Below are 24,399 nucleotides of genomic sequence, written 5' to 3' on the forward strand. Positions count from 1 at the left end.
TGAAATGCAGTGGAAAGGTTTTTTTTCGGATTAAGTTAATTTTCATGGCAAAGAAGGATTATGCAATTCATCTGATCACTCTTCATAACATTCTGGAGTATATGCAAATTGCTATTATAAAAACTTAAGGAGCAACTTTTCCAATTACCAATATTTATGTAATTCTCAAAACTTTTGGCCAGGACTGTATATATATATATATATATATATATATATATGTCAATAGTACTGACAGCGTCTGCTCAGGTTTAGTGCTTTAAAAAAAAAAAGAAATCAGTTAGGCCTCCTGCACACGACTGTAGGTGTCCCGTTGCCATATTGCGGATCTGCAAATGCTGACCCATTCACTTCAATGGGTCCGCAAAACCAGAGATGCGGAATGGTGCGGAACGAAAGCACGGAATGGAACCCTACGGAAGCACTGCGGAGTGCTTCTGTAGGGTTTTGTCCCGTACTTCCGTTCCGCAAAAAGATAGAACCTGTCCTATCTTTTTGCGGAAGGGGCAGATCGCGGACCCATTAAAGTGAATGGATCTGCGATCTGCTTTGGCTGCCCCATGGTTGGTGTTCGTGCACACGTTTGCTAGCAAGTTATATATACAGAAAAAGTATGTGAACCCTTTGGAATGATATGTATTTCTGCACAAATTGGTCAAAAAATTTGATCTGATCTTCATCTAAGTCACAACAATAGACAATCACAGTCTGCTTAAACTAATAACACACAAATAATTAAATGTTACTATGTTTTTATTGAACACACCATGTAAACATTCACAGTGCAGGTGGAAATAGTATGTGAACCCTTGGATTTAATAACTGGTTGAACCTCCTTTGGCAGCAATAACTTCAACCAAACGTTTCCTGTAGTTGCAGATCAGACGTGCACAACGGTCAGGAGTAATTCTTGACCATTCCTCTTTACAGAACTGTTTCAGTTCAGCAATATTCTTGGGATGTCTGGTGTGAATTGCTTTCTTGAGGTCATGCCACAGCAGCTCAATCGGGTTGAGGTCAGGACTCTGACTGGGCCACTCCAGAAGGCGTATTTTCTTCTGTTTAAGCCATTCTGTTGTTGATTTACTTCTATGTTTTGGGTCGTTGTTCTGTTGCAACACCCATCTTCTGTTGAGCTTCAGCTGGTGGGCAGATGGCCTTAAGTTCTCCTGCAAAATGTCTTGATAAACTTGGGAATTCATTTTTCCTTTGATGATAGCAATCCGTCCAGGCCCTGATGCAGCAAAGCAGCCCAAAATCATGATGCCCCCACCACCATACTTCACAGTTGGGATGAGGTTTTGATGTTGGTGTGCTGTGCCTCTTTTTCTCCACACATAGTTTTGTGTGTTTCTTCCAAACAACTCAACTTTGGTTTCATCTGGCCACAGAATATTTTGCGAGTACTGCTGTGGAACATCCATGTGCTCTTGTGCAAACTGAAAACGTGCAGCAATGTTTTTTTTGGACAGCAGTGGCTTCCTCTGTGGTATCCTCCCATGAAATCCATTCTTGTTTAGTGTTTTACGTATCGTAGATTCGCTAACAGGGATGTTAGCATATGCCAAAGACTTTTGTAAGTCTTTAGATGACACTAGGATTCTTCTTCACCTTATTGAGCAGTCTGCGCTGTGCTCTTTACAGGACATCCACTCCTAGGGAGAGTAGCAGCAGTGCTGAACTTTCTCCATTTATAGACAATTTGTCTTACCATGGACTGATGAACAGCAAGGCTTTTGGAGATACTTTTATAACCCTTTCCAGCTTTATGCAAGTCAACAATTCTTAATCCTAGGTCTTCTGAGAGCTCTTTTGTGCAAGGCATCATTCACATCAGGCAATGCTTCTTGTGAAAAGCAAACCCAGAACTGGTGTGTGATTTTATAGGGCAGCTGTAACCAACACCTTCAATCTCATCTCATTGATTGGACTCCAGTTGGCTGACACCTCACTCCAATTAGCTCTTGGAGATGTCATTAGTCTAGGGGTTCACATACTTTTTCCACCTGCACTGTGAATGTTTACATGGTATGTTCAATAAAAACATGGTAACATTTAATTCTTTGTGTGTTATTAGTTTAAGCAGACTGTGATTGTCTATTGTTATGACTTAGATGAAGAACAAATCACATTTTATGACCAATTTGTGCAGAAATCCATATCATTCCAAAGGGTTCACATACTTTTTCTTGCAACTGTATATTTACATATATATAAGTCAATTTTAGTTAGTACTAGTTTAGATATTTTTAACCCACATGCGTGCCGTCTGCGTGCGTGGGTCCTGCACCTGCTGAGCGGCGTTCAGTACTGTCAATTACTGACCGCATCTGCTCAGGTTTCAGTGCTTTTTTTTTTATAGCCTTTTTTTGGGCCTTTTTTTCTAAATTTTATCTTAGTCTTTCACTTATCTTTTTCTCTTTTCTTTTTCTATTTTCTTTCTCTCTTTTTTTCTTTATCATAAATTAGATTTTAAATTAATTACAAGCCCCCTCACGTGTTAAATCACTACATACACTCCCCTGACACTTTTCATTTTACACACACCAATAAAAATAAAAATGTCCCGTCCATCCCAGAGAATGAACTCCGTTGAAGAGGCATACGCCATCCTTGCCTCTGAAACAGAGTCTGCAAGTGAGAGAGAAGAGGATGCTGCATTCTTCTACTCCTCTACTCCTTCATCATCATCATCATCCTCCGGTGATGAGGGACTCTCAATGAGACGCCCCAGGAGAGATGATGTAGCTCCCCCCTAGTGATCCCCTATGGACCACACACCGCCTGAGGATTATGAGCCCCAAATTCCGATGGCAATTGACTGCATGGGCTTCACAGAAATAGATTTTTTCAAAATCTTTTTCTCTGACGAATTCATACATTTGATGGTGACCCAAACAAATTTATACGCCCAGCAATTTATAGCTCAAAACCCAACATCCTCATATGCTTGACCCCTAGGTTGGAGCCCAGTAAATGCAGCCGACATTATGACATTTTGGGGGCTGTTGGTGCATATGGGCCTGGTAAAAAAATAAATAAAAATGAGACAATATTGGAGTTTAGATGTCTTGTACAACACTCCAATTTACAATATGGCCATGTCCTGCTCAAGATTTAAATCCATTTTGAAATTCCTACATTATAATAATAAAGCACAGTGCCCCCCCAAAATGACCCACAATTTGACCGTCTATTCAAAATAAGACCCCTCCTGGAGCACCTCAACTCCATATTTACAGAGGTGTTCCCCCCAGAAAAAGAAATTAGCATAGACGAGTCCCTTGTACACTTAAAAGGAAGGGTTAAATTCCGCCAGTACCTGCCCAGCAAGCGGGCACGGTACAGAATTAAAATGTACAAGCTGTGCGAGAGTACCTCCGGGTACACCTACAGGGAAAGATTCATGGATACAACCCCCTGAATGCCCCCCAGTCCTATGAGTTACTGGGAAGATCGAGTGGGACTTACTGCAATCACTGCTGGATAAGGGTTACCACCTCTATGTGGATAACTATTATACCATCATACCCCTATTCATGTCCCTAAAAGCCAGAGGTACTCTGGCTTGCGACATGGTATGCAAAAATCAGAGAGGCCTCCTTAGGTCCCTGGTAGGGCAACTACTCCGAAAAGGCGACAGTAAGGCTCTCTGCCATGAGAACATCCTGGCGATTAAGTACAAGGACAAGAGGGATGTCCTTGTACTGACCAGCATTTACACTCACACCAGTTCTCTTACCGTGCAAGGTGCCACAACCGCTGTCAATAAGCCAGACTGCATCATTGATTACAACAGGTACATGGGAGGGGTTGATCTGTCTGATCAAGTACTGAAGCCCTACAGTGCCATGCGTAAAACTAAGGTGTGGAAAAAAAGCTGGCTGTATACATTGTACAGATGGCAATGTACAATGCATACATTTTACATAGAGCTGCAGGCCACACAGGAAATTTCCTTCAGTTCCAAGAGGTGGTCATTAAGGCCCTTATTTTCCAAAGTAAGGAAGGGGAGGGCCCGAGTACTACAGGAGGTCATGGTTCACGTGTTCACGACAACATTTCCCTGGTGAAGTCCCACAAACAGCGAAGAGGGGAAAGACCCAAAAAAAGATGTTGGGTTTGTTAAAAAAGGGGAATACGAAAAGACACCACTTATCAGTGCGACACCTGCCCAGATAAACCTGGCCTCTGCATAAAGAATTGTTTCCGAACCTACCACTCATCCATGGATTTTTAATTTCATCCTTTATGCTCCCTGGAATATTTCCACTTTATATCTCTGATTTAGTCCACCTCGCTTCCAGATCCACTTTCCAATAACCACTACATATTGTTTTCTTTGAGACAACTGTTAAGTCAAAAGTGCCCTTTCCACCCATTAAAATGTTCGTATGGGGGTGCTATTTCTGAAATGGGGTCACTTCTTGGGGTTTTTCCTTTCTGGGGACCTCAGGAAATTTATTTAATGCGACATGGCAGCTAAAATCCATGTAGGCCTGCAAAAAACATACTTTGCACCTTGCCTCTAGAGCCCTGCTATGTGCCCTTACAGCAGGCTACAAGCACATCTGGAGTGTTTGCAAAAAGGGGAGAAAATGGGGAACATATACCGGGGTGCAGTTTCTCTTTAACCCCTTGTGAAAGTGAAAAATTGGGATCTGATAGGAATTTTTCATTTTTACTAATGGGTGCTTTGAAATCCATTCCCTAGTATTTCTGCCTTCTGTGAGACATCTGTTTGCTTATAAATACTCTTTCCACCACTTTAAAATGTTCGTACGGGGGTGCTCTTTCCGAAATGGGGTCACTTCTTTTTTTTTTTCTAGGGACCCTAGGAAAGTTATTTAATGTGACATGGCAGCTAAAATTCATGTCTGTTTATTCAGGCCTGCAGACACTATATTTTGCACCTTGCCTCTAGAGCCCTGCTATGCGCCCTTACAGCAGGCTACAAGCAGATATGGGGTGTTTGCAAAAAGGGGAGAAAATGGGGAACATATACTGGGGTGCATTTTCTCCTTTAACCCCTTGTGAAAGTAAAAAATTTGGGTCTGCTAGTTATTTTTTTATTTTTAAAACTGTGTGCTTTGAAATCCATTCCCTAGTATTTCTGCCTTCTGTGAGACACCTGTTTGCTTAAAAATATCCTTTCCACCACTTAGTGTTCGTACGCGGGTGCTCTTTCCGAAATTGAGTCACTTCTTGGTGTTTTTCATTTCTGGGGACTTCAGGTAATGTATTTAATGCGACATGGCAGCTAAAATCCATGTTTGTTTATTCAGGCTTGCAAAAAACACATTTTGCACCTTGCCTCTAGAGCCCTGCTGTGCGCACTTACAGCAGGCTAAAAGCACATATGGGGTGTTTGCAAAAAGGGGAGAAAATGGGGAACATATACTGGGGTGCATTTTCTCCTTTAACCCCTTGTGAAAGTGAAAAATTGAGGTCTGCTAGTAATTTTTCATTTTTACAAATGTGTGCTTTGAAATACTTTCTCTAGTATTTCTGCCTTCTGTGGGACACCTGTTTGCTTAAAAGTACCCTTTTCACCACTTAAAATGTTCGCATTGGGGTGCTCTTTCCGAAATGGGGTCATTCTTGGGGATTTTCATTTCTGGGGACCTCAGGAATTTAATAAATGTGAAAAGGCACTTAAAATCCATGTCTGCCAATTCAGGCCTGTCAGCAAAATTCATATTTTGCCGTTTGCCTGCTGTGCGCCCATATAGCAGGCTACAAGCACATATGGGGTGTTTCCTGAATGGGGAGAAAATGGGGAACACAACCTGGGATGCATTTTCTGCTTTTACCCCTTTAAAAAAAAAAAAAAATTGGGGTCTGCTAATAATATATCTTTTTTTTCATAAATGTGTGATTTGAAATGCTTTCTCAAGTATTTCTGTATTCTGTGAGACACCTGTTTGCTTAAAAGTACCCTTTCCATGACTTAAAATGTTTGTACGGGGGTGATCTTTCCGAAATAGGGTCATTTTTTCTTTTTTTTCTTTTCTGGGGACCTCAGGAAATTTATTTAATGTGACATGGCAGCTAAAATCCATGTCTGTTTATTCAGGCCTGCAGACACCAAATTTTGCACCTTGCCTCTAGAGCCCTGCTGTGCGCCCTTTCAGCAGGCTACAAGCACATATGGGGTGTTTGTAAAAAGGGGAGAAAATTGGGAACATATACTGGGGTGCATTTTCTCCTTTAACCCCTTATGAAAGTGAACAATTGGGGTCTGCTACTAATTTTTCATTTTTACAAATGTGTGCTTTTAAATCCATTCCCTATTATTTCTGCCTTCTGTGAGACACCTGTTTGCTTAAAAGTACCATTTCCACCACTTAAAATGCTTGTACAGGGGTGCTCTTACCGAAATGGGGTCACTTCTTGGGGTTTTTCATTTCTGGGCATCTCAGGAAATTTATTTAATGCAACATGGCAGGTAAAATCCATGTCTGTTTATTCAGGTCTGCAAAAACCATATTTTGCACCTTGCCTCTAGAGCCCTGCTATGCGCCCTTAAAGAGCTTGGAAAAATGGGAGAAAATGGGGAATATATACTGGTGTGCACTTTCTCCTATAAACCCTTGTGAAAATGAAAAATTGGGGTCTGCTAGTAATTTTTCATTTTTACAAATGCGTGCTTTGAAATCCTTTCTCTAGTATTTCTGCCTTCTGTGAGACACCTGTTTGCTTAAAAGTACCCTTTCCACCCCTTAAAATGTTCGTACGGGGGTACTCTTTCCAAAATTGGGTCACTTTTTGGGGTTTTTCATTTTTGGGTGCCTCAGGAAATTTATTTAATGCAACATGGCATCTAAAATCCATGTCTGTTTATTCAGGCCTACAAAAAACATATTTTGCACCTTGCTTCTAGAGCCCTGCCATGCGCCCATACATCATTTTTTGAGCATATATGGGGTGTTGGCGTATTTGAGGGTGAAATGGGGAACAAAATGTACGGTGCATTATGTCCTGTTACCCCTTGTTAAAGTGAATAATGTGGGTGTAAAGTAACTTTTTCTGGAAAAAAATGAATTTTTATTTTTCACAGCCAAGCGTTTCCTAAATCTGTGAAATGCTCAATGGGTCAAAGTGCTTACTACACACCTTTAAATATTCCTTGAGGGGTGTAGTTTCCAGAATGGGGTCACTTTTTGGGGGTTTCCACTGTAGGGCCACCTCAGGGTGTCTTCACATGCAATTTAGCTCCCAATTACCATTCCAGCTAAATCCGCTCTCCTAATGCCATATGGTGCTCCTTCCACTCTTAAGCCTGCTGTGCGCCCATACATTATTTTTTGAGCACATATGGGGTGTTGCCGTATTTGGGGGGAAATTGGGAACAAAATGTGGGGTGCATTTTGTCCTCTAACCCAGTGCTTCTCAATTATTTTCTGTCATGCCCCCCCCAGGAAGAAGAAAACATTTCGCACCCCCCGCGTGACTGTAAATAGTATCATTTGTCTATAAAATTGTTATAAGTACACCTCTGCATAACACTGTATCCTTATTAACGTATAAGAGAATAAAAAAAGAAAGAAATGTGGATCAGACACACACTTATGGGGGGATCTGTGGATGACGGACACTTATGGGGGGATCTGTGGATGACGGACACTTATGGGGGGATCTGTGGATGACGGACACTTATGGGGGGATCTATGGATGACGGACACTTATGGGGGGATCTGTGGATGACGGACACTTATGGGGGGATCTGTGGATGACGGACACTTATGGGGGGATCTGTGGATGACGGACACTTAAGGGGGGATCTGTGGATGACGGACACTTATGGGGGGGATCTGTGGCTGACACTGTTACAGGGGGATCTGTGGCTGGCACTGTTATATATGTGCCATCCACAGACCCCCCACCCCATAACAGTGCCATCCACAGTGCCCCCCCCAGCCCATAACAGTGCCATCCACAGACCCCCACCCCTTAACTGTGCCATACACAGATTCCGTGTGCCCGCCACCGCTGTTTAAAGTTATTAAACATGCCCCCCTCACTCCTAATAGTACCGTATATCCGAATTTCTTCTGTATAATGCCGGCAGGCGGGCCGGGCGGCCGGCGCGTCCCTCAGTGACGTCACTTGTCTGCGCGCCCCACTATTTGAGAAGCACTGCTCTAACCCCTTGTGAAAGTGAAAAATGTAGGTGTAAGGGTACTTTCACACTTGCATTTTTCTTTTCCGGCACTGAGTTCCGTCAAAAGGGCTCAATGCCGGAAAATAACTGATCAGTTATATCCCCATGCATTCTGAATGGAGAGCATTCCGTTCAGGATGCATCAGGATGTCTTCAGTTTAGTCTTTTTGACTGATCAGGCAAAAGATAAAACCGCAGCATGCTACGGTTTTATTTTCGGCTAAAAAAAACAATAAAATAATCACGAATTCGAGAATATATGATGAATATTCGCCCAAATATTAGCAAAATATTGCGAATTCGAATATTGCCCCTGTCGCTCATCACTATTAATGAGCAGTGATGGCCAGTTCGCAGTGTTCGCCCGCGAACACATGCGGGCTGCCGTCTTATCTCACAAGTCCGGCGATGCACAGGTAAGCCCTTACTTGTGCCTGTGCCGGGAGCCAGTCTGAAACAAATGCGGTCACCGGGAGCAGGCAGTTCCGAGAACAGCCCGATCAAGGCCCCCGGCGGCTGTTCTTGGAACTGCCTGCTCCCGGTGACCGCATTCGTTTCAGACCGGCTCCCGGCACAGGCACAGTTAAGGGCTTACCTGTGCATTGCCGGACTTGTGAGTTAAGATGGCAGCCCGCATGTGTTCGCGGGCGAACACTGCGAACTGGCCATCACTGTTAATGAGCACTGGTTGCTAAAGGTACTGAAAAAGTCACTATGGGTTGTAGGCTGTTCATACTATTCACCAACTTTCACCAGCATTTTTGTTCTTATGTTTCTAGAGCATTTCTACATAATAATTTGTGAATTGTCTACGTATCTTGCTTTCAAGTTCTTGGTGATACTAGTTAGGCCTCATGCACACGACCGTTTTTTTTGCGGTCCGCAAAAATGGTTTCCGTTGTTCCGTGATCCGTGTCCGTTTTTTCATCCGTGGGTCTTCCTTGATTTTTGGAGGATCCACGGACATGAAAAGTGAAAAAAAAAACTAAGTCAAGTTTGCATTGAAAATGATAGGAAAAACGGACACAGATCACGGACGCGGATGACTATCTTATGTGCATCCGTGATTTTTCACGGACCCATTGACTTGAATGGATCCGTGAACCGTTGTCCGTGAAAAAAATAGGACAGGTCTTATTTTTTTCACGGACTGGAAAAACGGATCACGGATGCGGAAGCCAAACGGTGCACTTTCCGATTTTTCTACGGACCCATTGAAAGTCAATAGGTCCGCGAAAAAAAACGGAAAACGGAACGGCCGCGGATGCACACAACGGTCGTGTGCATGAGGCCTTAAGAAGATGGCTTTTATTCCTTAAAGTGTACCTACACATACACTTAATATTTTTTAACGTATTCAAAATAGCCTGAAAATAATTTCTCTCATATAGTTTATGTATGGATTTTCTGATTTAACACAAAAAGCGCTATTCACTACAGCACACAGAGAATCTGTACACTGCAGCTGTGTATGCGGTGTAGGGATACTAATTTGTGTTATGCATTGGAGTGATCGCTGTCCTGATGGGAGTACATCTCCCTGCTCCTGCAGTGCCTTCCTCTGAAGGCTGTGTCATAGAATATCAGTGAAGGATACCCTTGTTTAATGTAGTGGTTCCAGCAGAGGAAAGCGAGGAAAGGCAGGAGCTCTGCACAGCACATTGCTGCTCCTGCCTGTCCTCACTGCGCCCCGCTGAAACCTCCGCATAGAACATGGGTGCAGAGTATCCTGCACTGATATTCTATGGCAGAGCTTTCATCAGAGGGTATGGGCAGGAGCAGGCAGATATGCTTGCCTCAGGACAGTGCTTACAAATCAGTATACATTGCATATACATCTATGGTGTATGGATTCTCTTTGCACTGTATTAAATAGGAACAACAAACAAAAAACGGAACAACGGATCCGTGAAAAACGGATCCCAAAATACTGAAAAAGCCAAACAGTCTTGTGAAAGAGGCCTAAGGCTACTTTCACACTAGCGTTTTGGCTTTCAGTTTGTGAGATCCGTTCAGGGTTCTCACAAGCGGTCCAAAACGGATCAGTTTTGCCCTAATGCATTCTGAATGGAAAAGAATCAGCTCAGAATGCATCAGTTTGCCTCCGATCAGTCACCATTCCGCTCTGGCGGCGGACACCAAAACGCTGCTTGCAATATAAAATGGATCCTTCCCCCATTGACTTTCAGAAGACATAATACAACCGGATTGTATTATTGTAACGGAAGCGTTTTTGCAGATCCATGACGAATCCGCAAAAAACACTAATGGGAAAGTACCCTACGATGAAATATGAAGCACAGCCCATAGATGAACAGTAATATTTCAGGAAATGCCAATGGACACATAATTTTTTATAATTACAGGTATTTTATTGTTTGTAGCACAGGCTCTTGTTCTGTACTACATTTATCAGGTTAGCTCTGACAGTTCTCTCTGCAGCCCACATAACATAAGCATATGATACAGGAATTGAGCTTAGATTAGCTTCAGGGAGATCAGGGAGGGTCTTCAGATGGAGCTGTCAGAGAGTATAGAAGATATATTTTAATAGAAAAATAATGAAAATTTTACTGTATTTGTGAGATATATTCAGCAATGAAGAAAGTGATAAATCTTTAAAACTGATCGTAAAATCAATTTCAAGAGATTTTTTTTTATATTGATGGGCTATCGGCAGGATAGGTCTTTCAGATATGTGGTAGTCCAACCCCCGACACCTCTGCCAATCGGCTGTTCCACAGTTGCCCCTGTGCCAGGAATATTGGCTTTGTCCATTGTGTCGTACACGGAGCTGGTTACTGCAGAACTTCTCCCATTCACTTTAACGCTGGGTCCCATTAGTCAGACCTATTCTAAGGGTAAGCCATCAATATAAAAAACCCTGAGAAGTTCTTTGTAACTTTGAAATTAAAACACAGCTATTTTTTAATGCCTTTCTCATGTAAAGTATCAGAGACTCATGCTCCTTTTCCACAAATGTTTTGCAATCTCTTTAATGTGATGTTCCTAAATCTATTCATCTCTATGTGGAAAGGCCAATCATTGCTTTGCATTCCTTTCTTATTAAGGACTATGTTGCAACTGATATGTAAACCACCATAGCCATCTTTTATACCTAGCCATATCCATTTTACATCCATAATTGCTGTATGGTAATGACCTAAAGCAGTGCTGACAAACAGAACCAGAGTCTAACACATGGCAATTATATGTCAGGAGAATACAGTAAGACTTGAGAACTTGGCATGAGAAGAGAAGGTAAAAGGAAGCTGCACAGATGCCAGGTATTGACTGACCTCATTGACTTGGCACAAACAATAGCATTGCAAGACTGAAGTCAGCTCATAATTTTCTTGGCTAGGTTACCAAGTATAAATGAATAGGTGCATTATATTGTAAATGCTGAGAATATCGTATTAGTCATAGGGTGTGAGCTTGGAGAATTTTAACTTTGTAAATTAGGACCATCCAATAAAAGTATTAAACTGGGCAATGTATAAATAATTTTAATTGCTACTGGACAGGAACATAATTGATTTGTGCAAGGGTAGGGCTACAAGGCAATTTGTGGTCATGCGAAAAATCGTAATGTCACACTACTACATTGCAACTAATAATAGTTGAAGGGAAGGCATCACAGAATTTTTTTTCTGCCAGTTAAAACCACAAAGCGACACATTTCCTTGTTTTCTAATCTGGTTTTATTTTGTGATTGCAGTTTTTTTTACTTCTATTTCCCGAACATTATTATGGGGGCTTCTTAACAGCGTTTAACAGCATTTAGAGATATGTTGGAATGATATAACTGATTTCTTATATGACTTCAAAAAGCTTTGCAATGCTGCACGTTGTTCTGTGTTATAAGGGAAAATTATTAGGTGCCCGGGGCTACTTTACTTCTATAATATAAACTTTTTGCTTACTAGTGTATTGGAATGTTACATTTGTGTATGTATTTGATCATCTCAAGTAATGACCCACATTCACTAATGAGAGCATAAACATATACCAGTCAGTCACAAGGCATGCCAAGTTTATCACAGTGTGTCACTCAGTGTGATAGGTTCAGTACATCTTGCATTAAGGTAAACTGTTTTCATTATAGACTAATTCATAATTGGTGTATGTTATACTATTATTTTGTGCAAGAAAATGTGCACATTTTTTTTATATCTGGATAAAACCATGGCCCCTTTTCTAGAGTCAATTGAAATGTGTCTGCCAATCTATTATTTTTGCCTCAAATTAGTTTAAATTGATTTGCACAAAAAAAAAAAAAAAATGCACAACTTAATGTACACCAGAATTCTGGTGCAAGGACCTTAGTAAATAAGGGCCAATGTCCTGATGGTTTATATGCAAAATTAGCCACTTAAGATTTGATTGATGCACATTTATTTTCAACTATATTTTTAAGACTCATCTCTCTTTACAGGTAAAGTTCATACGGGTGCAGAAAATTAGATATGTCTGGGATCTCTCTAAAAAGAAATTTGAGAAAGCTGGGTACAGTAGTTCATTAATGTGATTAATTATTAAGGATGGGTGAATCGATTTCTAAACAAATCAAAGTTGATAAAAAATTAACAAAAATTTGCCCGTCAAACAAATCCAAAGCTTTTGCGATTTGCTTTGGAGGAATCTCGTAAAAATTGCACCCAGCGCCATTTTACTTTTAATATTGGCTGGGAAAAACATGACACTGGGATCACATGACACTGGGAGGAAGTGGCGGGAGAGCTTGCCCTGATTGGCTCAGGACTGTGTGTGGTAGTGTCTAACACGAAAATTCTTACAGATTTTACAGTCAGAAGTAACTACTGTAGTGTGATAGAGACACTATAGTGATAGTATAGGGAAAGATTAAAAATATATAATTATGTAGATTTTATGGAATTTTCATTATAGCAAAAGCATTTTATAGTGATAATGACATTGTTATATTGGTGTTAACTGAAGCATTATTGCATAGCACTATGTGTTTCACAGTACAAAAATTAAATTGTTGAAACAGGGATAGTAAATGCATACATAGTACCATGAAATTTTACGCAAAAACTGCATCGTTATATTGATTGTAGCAGACAAATTATTGCACCCTCTGTGTGTTGTATAGTGAAAAAAGTTCACTGTTGAGCCAGTGATATTAAACACATACATTGTCACGGCCGTAGTCAGGGACACACACACACAGTGAGCCCTAACTTGAACCCAGCCCACTGACCCTGCCTACTTGTAGAACAAGTAATAGGCAAAAAGTCCACAACTGGTCGACGTTCTCTATACTGGTAAGTGCAGAGATACAATCCAAGTGCCCGCGGAACCGCAGGTACCTGTTCACAAACAGGACACACAAAAAAACGCCATGGGAAGTCGAGCCAGAAACAGTCAAACCAGGAGATCGATCCGAACAGAATAACAAAGCGGAAGGAGGGAACCATAACAAGAGAGGTCAAGGTATAGCCGAAGTCAAATCCAAAAGCAACAGTTCGATACACACAGGTAGCAGAGCACAGCAAGGAAAACCTATAACTGGCAAATGTGATTGCTAGTTGCTGCCTTAAATAGGGAGCTAATCACCTGAGCGCTGACATCACCGGGGGGCGTAGCTCAGGTGTGACATAAGGGGCGTGGCCAAAGCGCCATGAGAGAGGTGTGGCCTAAACACAAGGAAGTCACCAATGGGTAGGCCATGACAGCTTGTCTGGCACCGCGCTACAGTGTCCGAGTCCAGGACTGCAGCGCTGGAGCTCAGACAGGCAAGTTGGTGTCATACATAGTTCAAAAAGATTTCACAACAAACACCGCATTGCTATATTAGTGGTCAAAAAATGTAGCGTAAATTATTCCCATAAAATATTTTATTGAAAGTCAATTAAAATCCCACAATAAATATAGGTAACTACAAGATCAAATATAGAAAAAAACTGCCAATAAATCCCAACAGTAGGCTAATGAAATCCATAACTAAAGAATATTTTGCCAAGTGCCTTAAATAGCCAATAATGAGACACTGTCACTTTAAATAGTGTTACTGGACATATGAATACTAGTTTTAGTGCTCTCATTAAGAGAAACAAAATAAGAGAATTATGGTCATGGGTCCAACCTTAAAACATGCCAGACCAAATCTAAACTCGGCTGTCACTAGTTCTGTGTGAGTATTTCCCATCTGGCAGTTTTTCTCCACAGTGACGGAAGACAAAAGCATTGCTGTGTGCCAGATCTGCAGGATTAAAATAAACAGTGGGTGACCAGCTAGCAGAACAAGAATGCCCTCCTTCTCCTCATCTCCTTTGCAGCAGCCAGGCCACATCCACGTACAGTACCCTTGTCATCATCACTTACTGCTTCTCCTACTCAGAGTACTTCTCCTCCTCCTACTTCATTCTCTCGCCAGCCATCGATAATGGAATGTATGACCAAGAAACAACATGCCCAGCAATCCACTGGTGTGCAAGCTTAACTCCCAAGTGGCCAAGTTGAAGGTGGTGCAGACTCTGCCATACAACTTAGTGGATTCTGCTGCCTTTAGTGAGCTGATGGAATACACTCAGCCTCACTGGAAGATACCTAGCCAGCATTATTTCTCCAAAAAAGCCATCTCCTCTTTGTACTGTGAGGTGGTGGAGGACATGGGCCACTGTGCGGCAAGGTGCACGCCACTGTGGACACCTGGAGTAACTGTTACATGTCTTTCACAGCCCACTGTGTTAATGTTTTTCTTTCAGCCAGGCAGCACTGCAGAAACAAGCTGCTCCCACTCACCATCTCTTCTATCATATGTGTAAAGTGAAGCACTGCCATGCCATGTTAGAGATGATCACCCTGATGCAACAAGGGAAGGCATAAAAAGAACAGCTTATGCATTTTACTGGCCACCTTGTGGCTGTCGGGGACCCATATGGAAAAAGTTATATGGAGAAGTAGGATGAGGAGCTGCCACCAGAGGAGGAAGAGTTGGTGGTGGAGGAGCAGGAGGATAATGATGACCACGCTGGCCACAATGACCAATCATCCCAGTCAGGGTGGAGCTGAAAAGAACATGTACTCGGGCACACTGTCTGCCTGGGTTCCATCATGTTCTGTACCATATGGCTGCTGCTGCCACCACCACCACAGCTGCTGCTCCCTGCTGCTAATCCTTTACTGTCACTTCCATTTCCCCTACTACCACTACCATTACCGCTACACAGCTGCCACTACTACTACTACCACTAAATAGCCACACACACATCTACTGTTGCATGCTGTGCTGCTACTGCTGCTGTAAATATTAAGGCCACATGCAACTATTACCTTACCCTTTCCACATTCACAATATACTGCTGCTCCCAATTAAAATGGAGAATATTTCCAGGCTTGTTCTGAACAAGTCACTCTTTCTTCTGACAATGAACATATGTGTATGGCATTTTGCCCCCATTAAGGCATAGTTTTTTCCCCATAACACTGTGTGTTTAAACACCATCTGCCCCTGATAAGAACCATTTTTGAAAGTTTTCTAATGAAAGCTTACACATGTGACAGCATAGTGTGTTATTAAACACGCTGTTTATTAACACCATAATTGCATTGAGGAGCTTAAAAGTAGAATGGGGGAGGAGAGAAAGAACAGAAATTCTTAAACAAATTAACAAAAAACGATAACATGTTTTTATAAAAAAAAATCTGAATCCTATGAGACTAGAGGGTGTTATATACCAATATTCAGGGCATTTAGAGCAACTTTGATATGCGATGAATCAATTTGGGACCGTAGCGAAAGTTTGCTCATCTCTCTTATTTACAGTACTTATACTGATTTGCTATGATGGTTTCATAATGGGACAACAAAGAATCTGCTATCTATCTATCTATCTATCTATCTATCTATCTATCTATCTATCTATCTATCTATCTCATATCTATTTATCTACCTATTATCTATCTATCTATCTATCTATCTATCTATCTATCTATTATCTATCTATCTATCTATCTATCTATCTATCTATCTATTTATCTACCTATTATCTATCTATCTATCTATCTATCTATCTATCTATCTCATATCTATTTATCTACCTATTATCTATCTATCTATCTATCTATCCATCTAACATAACTCCTTTTGCTTTTTATTTTTATTTCAGAACCTTAGAGGAGGAGCACTCTTGTCATAGCATACATGCAAAGTATGGATCTGGTCTGCAAAAAGAAGAACAAGATATCAGGTAACCAGTACTTTAAAGAGGTTGTACCATTAATACAACTTCTCCCCTATTCACAGGATAGGCATAACTGTCTGATTGGCTGGGTTCCAACTGCTGTGGTCCATACCTATTATGGGAACATGGGTCTGTGTTGCCTGTTTGAATGGAGAAGCAGACATGCATGCTTGTCTGCTGCTCCATTTCTTTCTATGGGACTCCTGGAGGTAGTCGAGTACAAGTGCCTGGTTATCTCCGGCAGCACCATAATGGTGAAAGGAATGGCAGCAAACTTGCATGGCAGTCTCTCCCTTCAAACAGTCACACTCCTGATGGTCGGACGCTTATCTCCTATCCTATAGGGAATTAGATAGGATAGGTAACAAGTTGTCTTAATGAGAAAACCTCTTTATTGATTCAAGGTGTTGCCACATCTCAGCCTTTCATGACCGTGATGGAAATAGCCACAGTAAGAACCAGCCAGGGAAGTCAGGCTTATGGAAATGGCAGAACCGCCAGTTCTCTGCTGTTTTCGCATTACATATCAGTGAATGAGAGTTATTGAAACAGCATAGCTTATAACTCCTGCCACTCCAGGCTGTTGCTTATTGTGGTTATTTAAGTCTTGACGGTATAAGGCTGATATGGGGCAACCCCTTTACAGGTCTAATAATCAACAATGCAACATTTCATATGGTGTTGTATTATATATACCTCCTGAAAAAATATCCTTTAGGATGCTTTCACACAGGTTTTTTTTATTACCTTTTTTGGAGTTTATTGGTTGCCGTTTTTGTCTTTTTGCTTTTTTATAAAAATGCAGCATGCTGAAGCTCTTGGCGTTTTCAGGCATTTTGACAAAACCTCCTCTATAGGGGAAAAACCTCAAAGAAACTGCCAGTGCTAAGCTACACTGTGTGAAAAAAACACCAGAAAAAAATGGCACAAAGAATGCAAGTTGCTCCAAAAATAAGAACAAAATGCCAGCAATTTCTCTGCACCGTTAAGCATATACAATGGCCACAGCTACTTTAAAATGGATAGCCACTCCTAGGGAGAGTAGCAGCAGTGCTGAACTTTCTCCATTTATAGACAATTTGTCTTACCGTGGACTGATGAACAGCAAGGCTTTTGGAGATACTTTTATAACCCTTTCCAGCTTTATGCAAGTCAACAATTCTTAATCGTAGGTCTTCTGAGAGCTCTTTTGTGCAAGGCATCATTCACATCAAGCAATGATTCTTGTGAAAAGCAAACTCAGAACTGGTGTGTGTTTTTCATAGGGCAGGGCAGCTGTAACCAACACCTCCAATCTCATCTCATTGATTGGACTCCAGTTGGCTGACACCTCACTCCAATTAGCTCTTGGAGATGTCATTAGTCTAAGGGTTCAAATACTTTTTCCACCTGCATGGTGTGTTCAATAAAAACATGGTAACATTTAATTCTTTGTGTGTTATTAGTTTAAGCAGACTGTGATTGTCTATTGTTGTGACTTAGATGAAGATCAGATCACATTTTATGACTAATTTGTGCAGAAATCCATATCATTCCAAAGGGTTCACATACTTTTTCTTGCAACTGTACATGCTGTCAATGCAAGTTCTGCACAAGGTACGGACAAGTCCTGTAGGATCCATGCCTAATTCATTTTAATGAACGTGAGCTTGTCCACATTGGCTGTGGACAGGCGGCTGCGCTTGTCTGTGATAACGCCCACTGCCGTGCTAAACACACGTTCAGATAATACACTGGCTGCAGGGCAGGCCAGCACTTCCAAGGCATACGTAAAGCGCAAGCTCAGGCCATGTGCCCAATTTGGAGACCCAGAAGTTGAAGAGGGCAGACCCGTCATTCAGTACGTGTAGGCGTGTGCACGCATACTGCTCCACCATGTTGCTGAAATGCTGCCTCCTGCTAAGACGTTCCATATCAGCTGGTGGTGCTGGTTGTTATGGCGTGCTGACAAAGCTTTTCCACATTTCGGCCATGCTAACCCTGCCTTCTGAGGTGCTGGCGGTGCCCCAGCTGCGTTGGCGACCTCTTCCTCCTCCTCTGCCTTCGCCTTGTGCTTCCACTGTGCCCCCGCTGTCAGGTGGGAATGCCACCAGCAGCACGTCTACCAGCGTGCGCTTGTACTTGCGCATCTTACGATCACGCTCTAGTGAGGGAATTAAGGACGGTACGTTGTCCTTGTAATGGGGATCCAGCAGCGTGGCCACCCAGTAATCAGCACAAGTTAGAATGTGGGCAACTCGGCGGTCATTGCGGAGACACTGCAGCATGTAATCGCTCATGTGTGCCAGGCTGCTCAGAGGCAACGAAAAGCTGTCCTCTGTGGGAGGTGTATCGTCTGTGTCCTCTGTATCCCCCCAGCCACGCACGAGTGATGGCCATGAGCTGGTCTGGGTGCCACCCTGCTGTGAACATGGTTCCTCCTCCTCCATCTCCTTCTCCTCATCCTCCACCTCGTCATCCTCCAGAACTGTGCCCTGGCTGGACAATTGTGCACCTGGCGTTTGTGGGTGCAGGAACCCACCCTCGGAGCCACTTGTGAATGACTGGCTGGAAAAAAACCTACGAAATGATCCCTCTTCCTCCTCCTCCACCTGTGCCACATCCTCTTCCATCATCACCAGCAGCGTTTTTTCAAGGAGGCATAAAAGTGGGATAGTAACATGGAGAACGGTGTTATCGGCATTGGTCATGTTGGTGGAGTACTCGAAACAGCGCAACAAGGAACACAGGTCTCGCATGGAGGGCCAGTCATTGGTGGTGAAGTGGTGCTGTTCCGCAGAGCGACTCACCCATGCGTGCTGCAGCTGAAACTCCACTATCGCCTGCTGCTGCTCGCACAGTCTGGCCAGCATGTGCAAGGTGGAGTTCCACCTTGTGGCACGTTGCATATGAGGCGGTGAGTGCAAAGGCCGAAGTTACGCTGCAGCGCTGATAGGCGAGCAGCTCCAGGGTGAGAACGCCTAAAGCGCGAACAGAAGGCCCAGACTTTATGCAGCAGCTCTGACATATCGGGGTAATTTTTAAGGAATCTCTGCACCACCAAATTCAGCACATGCACCATGCAAGGGATGTGCGTCAAACCGGCTAGTCCCAGAGCTGCTACGAGATTTCGCCCATTATCGCACACCACCAGGCCGGGCTTGAGCCTCACTGGCACCAACCACTCATCGGTCTGTTGTTCAAGGCCCGTCCACAGCTCCTGCACGGTGTGGGGTTTGTCCCCCAAACAGATAAGTTTACCCCTGGCTGTGCTGAAGTTGGTGGTGAAGGTTTTACGCTGACCGGATGAGGAGGCGGTAGAGGATGAGGAAGCAGAGTAGGAGGAGGAAGCAAAGGAGGCAAACTGAAGCGCCCTGCAATCCTAGGTGGTGGAAGGACATGCGCCAAACTGCTATCCGCCTCAGGCCCAGCCGCCACTGCATTTACCCTGTGTGCTGTTATAGAGATATAACGTCCCTGACCGTGCTTACTGGTCCACGTAGGTATACGTAGTGAGGTGGACCTTGCCACAGATGGCATTGCGCAGTGCACACCTGATTTTGTCCCCCACTTGGTTGTGCAGGGAAGGGATGGCACGCCTGGAAAAATTGTGGCGGCTGGGCACGACGTAAAGCCATAAGAATGACAGCATTTTAAATGCCAGTAATTTTGAAATGCTGGCATTCAGGGCCTGGGATCGCGGGTGGGTAGGGGGGTACTTACTCTTCCGCTCGAGTGTTTGGGAGATGGAGAGCTGAACGCTTCGGTGGGACATTGTGGAGATGCTTGGTGACCCAGATGGTGGTGTTGTTGGCAGATCCTCTGTTTGCGGGGTGGCAGGTGGCACTGTCACTCCAGAGGTGGATGAAGAGGCCGAGACTGCAGCAGAAGAGGAAGCAGGAGGAGCCTGAGATCTTTCTTGGTTTTTGAAGTGTCTACTCCACTGCAGCTCGTGCTTTGCACTTAGATGCCTGGTCATGCAGGTTGTGCTCAGGTTGAGAACGTTTATGCCTCGCTTCAGGCTCTGATTGCACAGCGTGCAAACCACTTGTGTCTTGTCATCAGCACAATGTCTGAAGAACTGCCACGCCATGGAACTCCTTGGAGCTGGCTTTGGTGTGCTTGGTCCCTTGCTGCGGTGGGCAGTAGCAGGCGTACTGTCTAGGGGAGGGCCGCTCCGCTTTTGCACCCTGCTCCCTCTTCTTCTGTGCTGGTGGCTCTGTGCGACCACCGCCTCTTCTTCTGAACTACACAGGTCACTCGCATGACCTTAATTCCATGTGGGGTCGAGGACCTCATCGTCCTCCACATCATCTTCCACCCAGTCTTCTCCTCTGCCCTCCTTGTCGGTCTGCACACTTTCGAAAGCCACAGCAGTTGGCACCCGTGTTTTCTCATCATCCGAGACGTGCTGCGATGGTCCTCCCATGTACTCATCTTGAAACATAAGTGGTTGGGCATCGGTGCACTCAATCTCTTCCACTTCTGGGGCAGGGCTAGGTGGATGGCCCTGGGAAACCCTGTTAACAGAGTCCTCAAAAAGCAGAAGAGACTGCTGCATGACTTGGGACTCAGACTGCTTGGCTGATTTGCAAGGGGGTGAGGTGAAAGACTGATGGACATCGGCTGCAGGTGCCAACTCTGATCTTTCAGCAGGAGACTGGGTGGGAGACAATGTGAAGGAACTGGAGGCACTGTCAGCAACCCAATCTACTATCGCCTGTACTTGTTCTGGCCTCACCATTCGTAGAGCCGCATTAGGCCCGACCAAATACTGCTGCAGGTTCTGGCGCCTACTCGCACCTGAGGAAGGTGTTTTACTTGTGCGTGTAGCTGGCACAGATCGACCACGTCCTCTCCCTGCAACAGGAGCTCCACCAGCAACACTACGACCTGGGCCACGTCCCTTATTTGACGCTCTCATATTTATTAAATTTAGGATCCTGCCCAAAATAGTTGTTTTTCTAATAGCAGAATAGAACCACAGTATGTAAAGGGTGTATCTCACACGAACAGATGCAGACTAGGCCACAATTTAAGATTTTTGCCCAAAATGGGTGTTTTTCTAATAGCAGAATAGTACCACAGTATCTAAAGGGTGTATCTCACATGTACAAATGTAGACTGGGCCGCAATTAAAGATTTTTGCCTAAAATGGGTGTTTTTTTAATAGCAGAATAGAACCACAGTATCTAAAGGGTATATCTCACAATGACATATGCAGCAAAGGCTGCAAAATAAAAAATTTTGCCCAAAATGGGTGTTTTTCTAATAGCAGAATAGAACCACAGTATCTAAATGGTGTATCTCACAATGACATATGCAGCAAAGGCTGCAAGATTACGTTTTTTGCCCAAAGTGGGTGTTTTTTTAATAGCAGAATAGAACTACGGTATCTAAAGGGTGTATCTCACAAGGACATATGCAGCAAAGGCTGCAAAATTTAGTTTTTTGCCCAAAATGGGTGTTTTTTTTACTAACAGAATATGACAGCAGTATATAACGCTTGAATTTCACATGTGCAGATGCAGCAAGGGCTGTAAAATTGTGTATTTTGCCCAAAAAGGGTGTTTTTTTAAAACCCAGAAAATTATAGCTGTATTTCTAGCTTAAATTGCACACTGACTAATGCGGATGAGGCCCAAGATGAAGGTTATTGCCAAAAATGGGTGTTTTTAAAGCCAGAAAATTATTGAAGTATTTCAAACTTGTTTTTAACAATCACAGATGCACCAAGGGCTGCAATTTTAAGTATTTTGCCCAAAAAGGGTGTTTTTTTACTAACGGAATATGACAGCTGTAGATAACGCTTGAATTTCACACGTGCAGATGCAGCAAGGGCTGTAAAATTGTGTATTTTACCTAAAAAGGGTGTTTTTAAAAACCCTGAAAATTATAGCTGTGTTTCTAGCTTAAATTGCACACTGACTAATGCTGCAAAGGCACCAGATGTAGGTTTTTGCCAAAAAAGGATGTTTTTTTAAAACCAGATTATTATTGCAGTATTTGAAGCTTGGATTTGAATGTCACAAAAGCACATATGCAGTGCTGGAGCACTGAGCTTGCATAAAATGGCCCCCGCCGCCCACCTAACTAACAGACGGATAAAACTTATTTTTCTGTGTCACTGGGCTCAGGGCAGGGTAAAATGATTGTGCACTGCACCCACACAACTAGATCTATGTAGATCGCTGAGTTCAATGGGAGTTCTGATTAAACATTCTGTCCTATTATCTCCCTCACAGCAGCATCCTCTCCCTACACTAAGCACAGCAGAGTGCCGTGCAGCGCTTTACAGTTCGGGTTCGCTCAACCCTAGTCTTAATTCTCAAGCCAAACAGGACATTATGATTTTGTAACGATTTTCGGGAAATTAAACGAAATATCTAAGTTCGATGCATATCCCGTGCCTCAGGTAGATGAACTTATTGAGAAGTTAGGCCAAGCCAGGTATTTTTCTGTTTTAGACCTCACCAAAGGGTACAGGCAGGTACTCTTGACAGAGGCTGCCAAAGAGAAAACTTATTACACCAGAGGGGCTGTACCAATGTAAGGTGTTACCCTTTGGCCTGTATGGCACCCCCGCCACTTTCCAATGTCTAATGGATATTGTACTTCGTCCACATTGGCGGTACGCCTCGGCTTACCTGGACGATATTATAATTCACAGTACCAACTGGGAAAGTCACCTGCCTAAAGTACAGCCCGTAGTGGACTCCCTTCGAAAGGCTGGTCTAACAGCTAACCCAAATAGATGTGCGATAGGGTTAGAGGAGACTAAATACCTTGGGTATGTCATTGGGCGCGGAGTCATCAAACCCCAAGTAAGCAAAATAGAGGCGATACGGAATTGGCCCGACCTGCCACCTCTAGACAAGTAAAGTCGTTCCTGGGAATGGTGGGCTATTACATGAGGTTTGTCCCCTATTTTGCCACTTTAGCGGCTCCATTTTTTTTTTCAACCGTGGTCTTGCCTCTGTATTGCGTCCGCTTACCCTGCCTACCAGAGCAAATCCCTACAGGGGGTACAATTTTTTTTAAGTATTGGGGGGGTGCCAGAGAAAGGATCCGTCCCGGGTGCCAAGCAACCTAGGCACGCCACCTGCTGTACCAGTCACTAGCTGGACTAGCATGTCATGACTGCAACCAGGTAAATAAGGACTGTCAAGGAGCACTAAGGAGGTGGAAGATCTAACAAATGAGTATAAAGTATAAAATAACTTTTGTTATTTTATCACATTGTTTTTCTTTGCCCAATTTTTTTTATGATTTCGGACAACCGAAAAATAAAATAAAAAAGTGGATAAATTACAGTCAATTCAGAGAATTAATATTTTCGTAAACACAATAACTTTTCTGAATTCTTACAGGAGACTAATATGTGGAAATAACACTATTGAAGTTGAAGTGGCTCCTCTCTGGAAATTATTCATTAATAAAGTATGTCTACATCAATTATACTTTAGGACTGAATTTCATTAACTGAAGGTTTACAGAAATTAATATTATTTCTGTCATTCACAGGTGCTAAATTTATTCTACATATATCAGTTCTTTACTGTGGTCCTATGGCTGGCTGAAGGGTACTTGGGTTATGCGATTGCCATCCTCCTTTTGTGTATTTGCACGATCACTTTATCTCTCATGGAACTAAGACAGGTATAATATTATTAATTATTGTGCATCAGAAAAGCAACAATGTTTATGCAAATCCAGATTGTCAGTGTGTCAGATATAAAGATTTCAGCATGGATTCCCTGCCTAAGTGCTCATTCACACGAATGTGTGCTGCCCGTTGCCGTATGGCGGACCGAACTTGCTCTATCTTTTAGCGGAACTGACGGATCGAGGACCCATTCAAGTGAATGGGTCTACGATCCCCATGCGGCTGCCCCGCGAACTTTGCCCGTGCATTGCGGACCGCACAGCACAGGCACGGGCTTCACACGGTGTGAACAAGCCCTAAATCTGTGAAATTCATGTTACATGCATGTGAATGGAATTTCTGGGACCTTCTTCATATGTATTGAAAAACGTTTATCTCGG

General features: G+C 43.1%; 1 protein-coding gene across 1 annotated transcript in view; it reads left to right on the forward strand.

The window, feature by feature from the left end:
- LOC120997962 (probable cation-transporting ATPase 13A4) overlaps nucleotides 1-24,399 on the forward strand; it is a 189,958-nt gene that overhangs the window by 45,348 nt on the left and 120,211 nt on the right. The window contains exons 4-7 of the mRNA XM_040428344.1: nucleotides 12,600-12,670; nucleotides 16,300-16,380; nucleotides 23,724-23,793; nucleotides 23,878-24,012. Coding sequence (XP_040284278.1) covers nucleotides 12,600-12,670; nucleotides 16,300-16,380; nucleotides 23,724-23,793; nucleotides 23,878-24,012 — 357 coding nt within the window. The remainder of the gene's footprint in view (nucleotides 1-12,599; nucleotides 12,671-16,299; nucleotides 16,381-23,723; nucleotides 23,794-23,877; nucleotides 24,013-24,399) is intronic.

Source organism: Bufo bufo, chromosome 4 (assembly GCF_905171765.1).
Source record: "Bufo bufo chromosome 4, aBufBuf1.1, whole genome shotgun sequence".
NCBI lineage: Eukaryota > Metazoa > Chordata > Amphibia > Anura > Bufonidae > Bufo > Bufo bufo.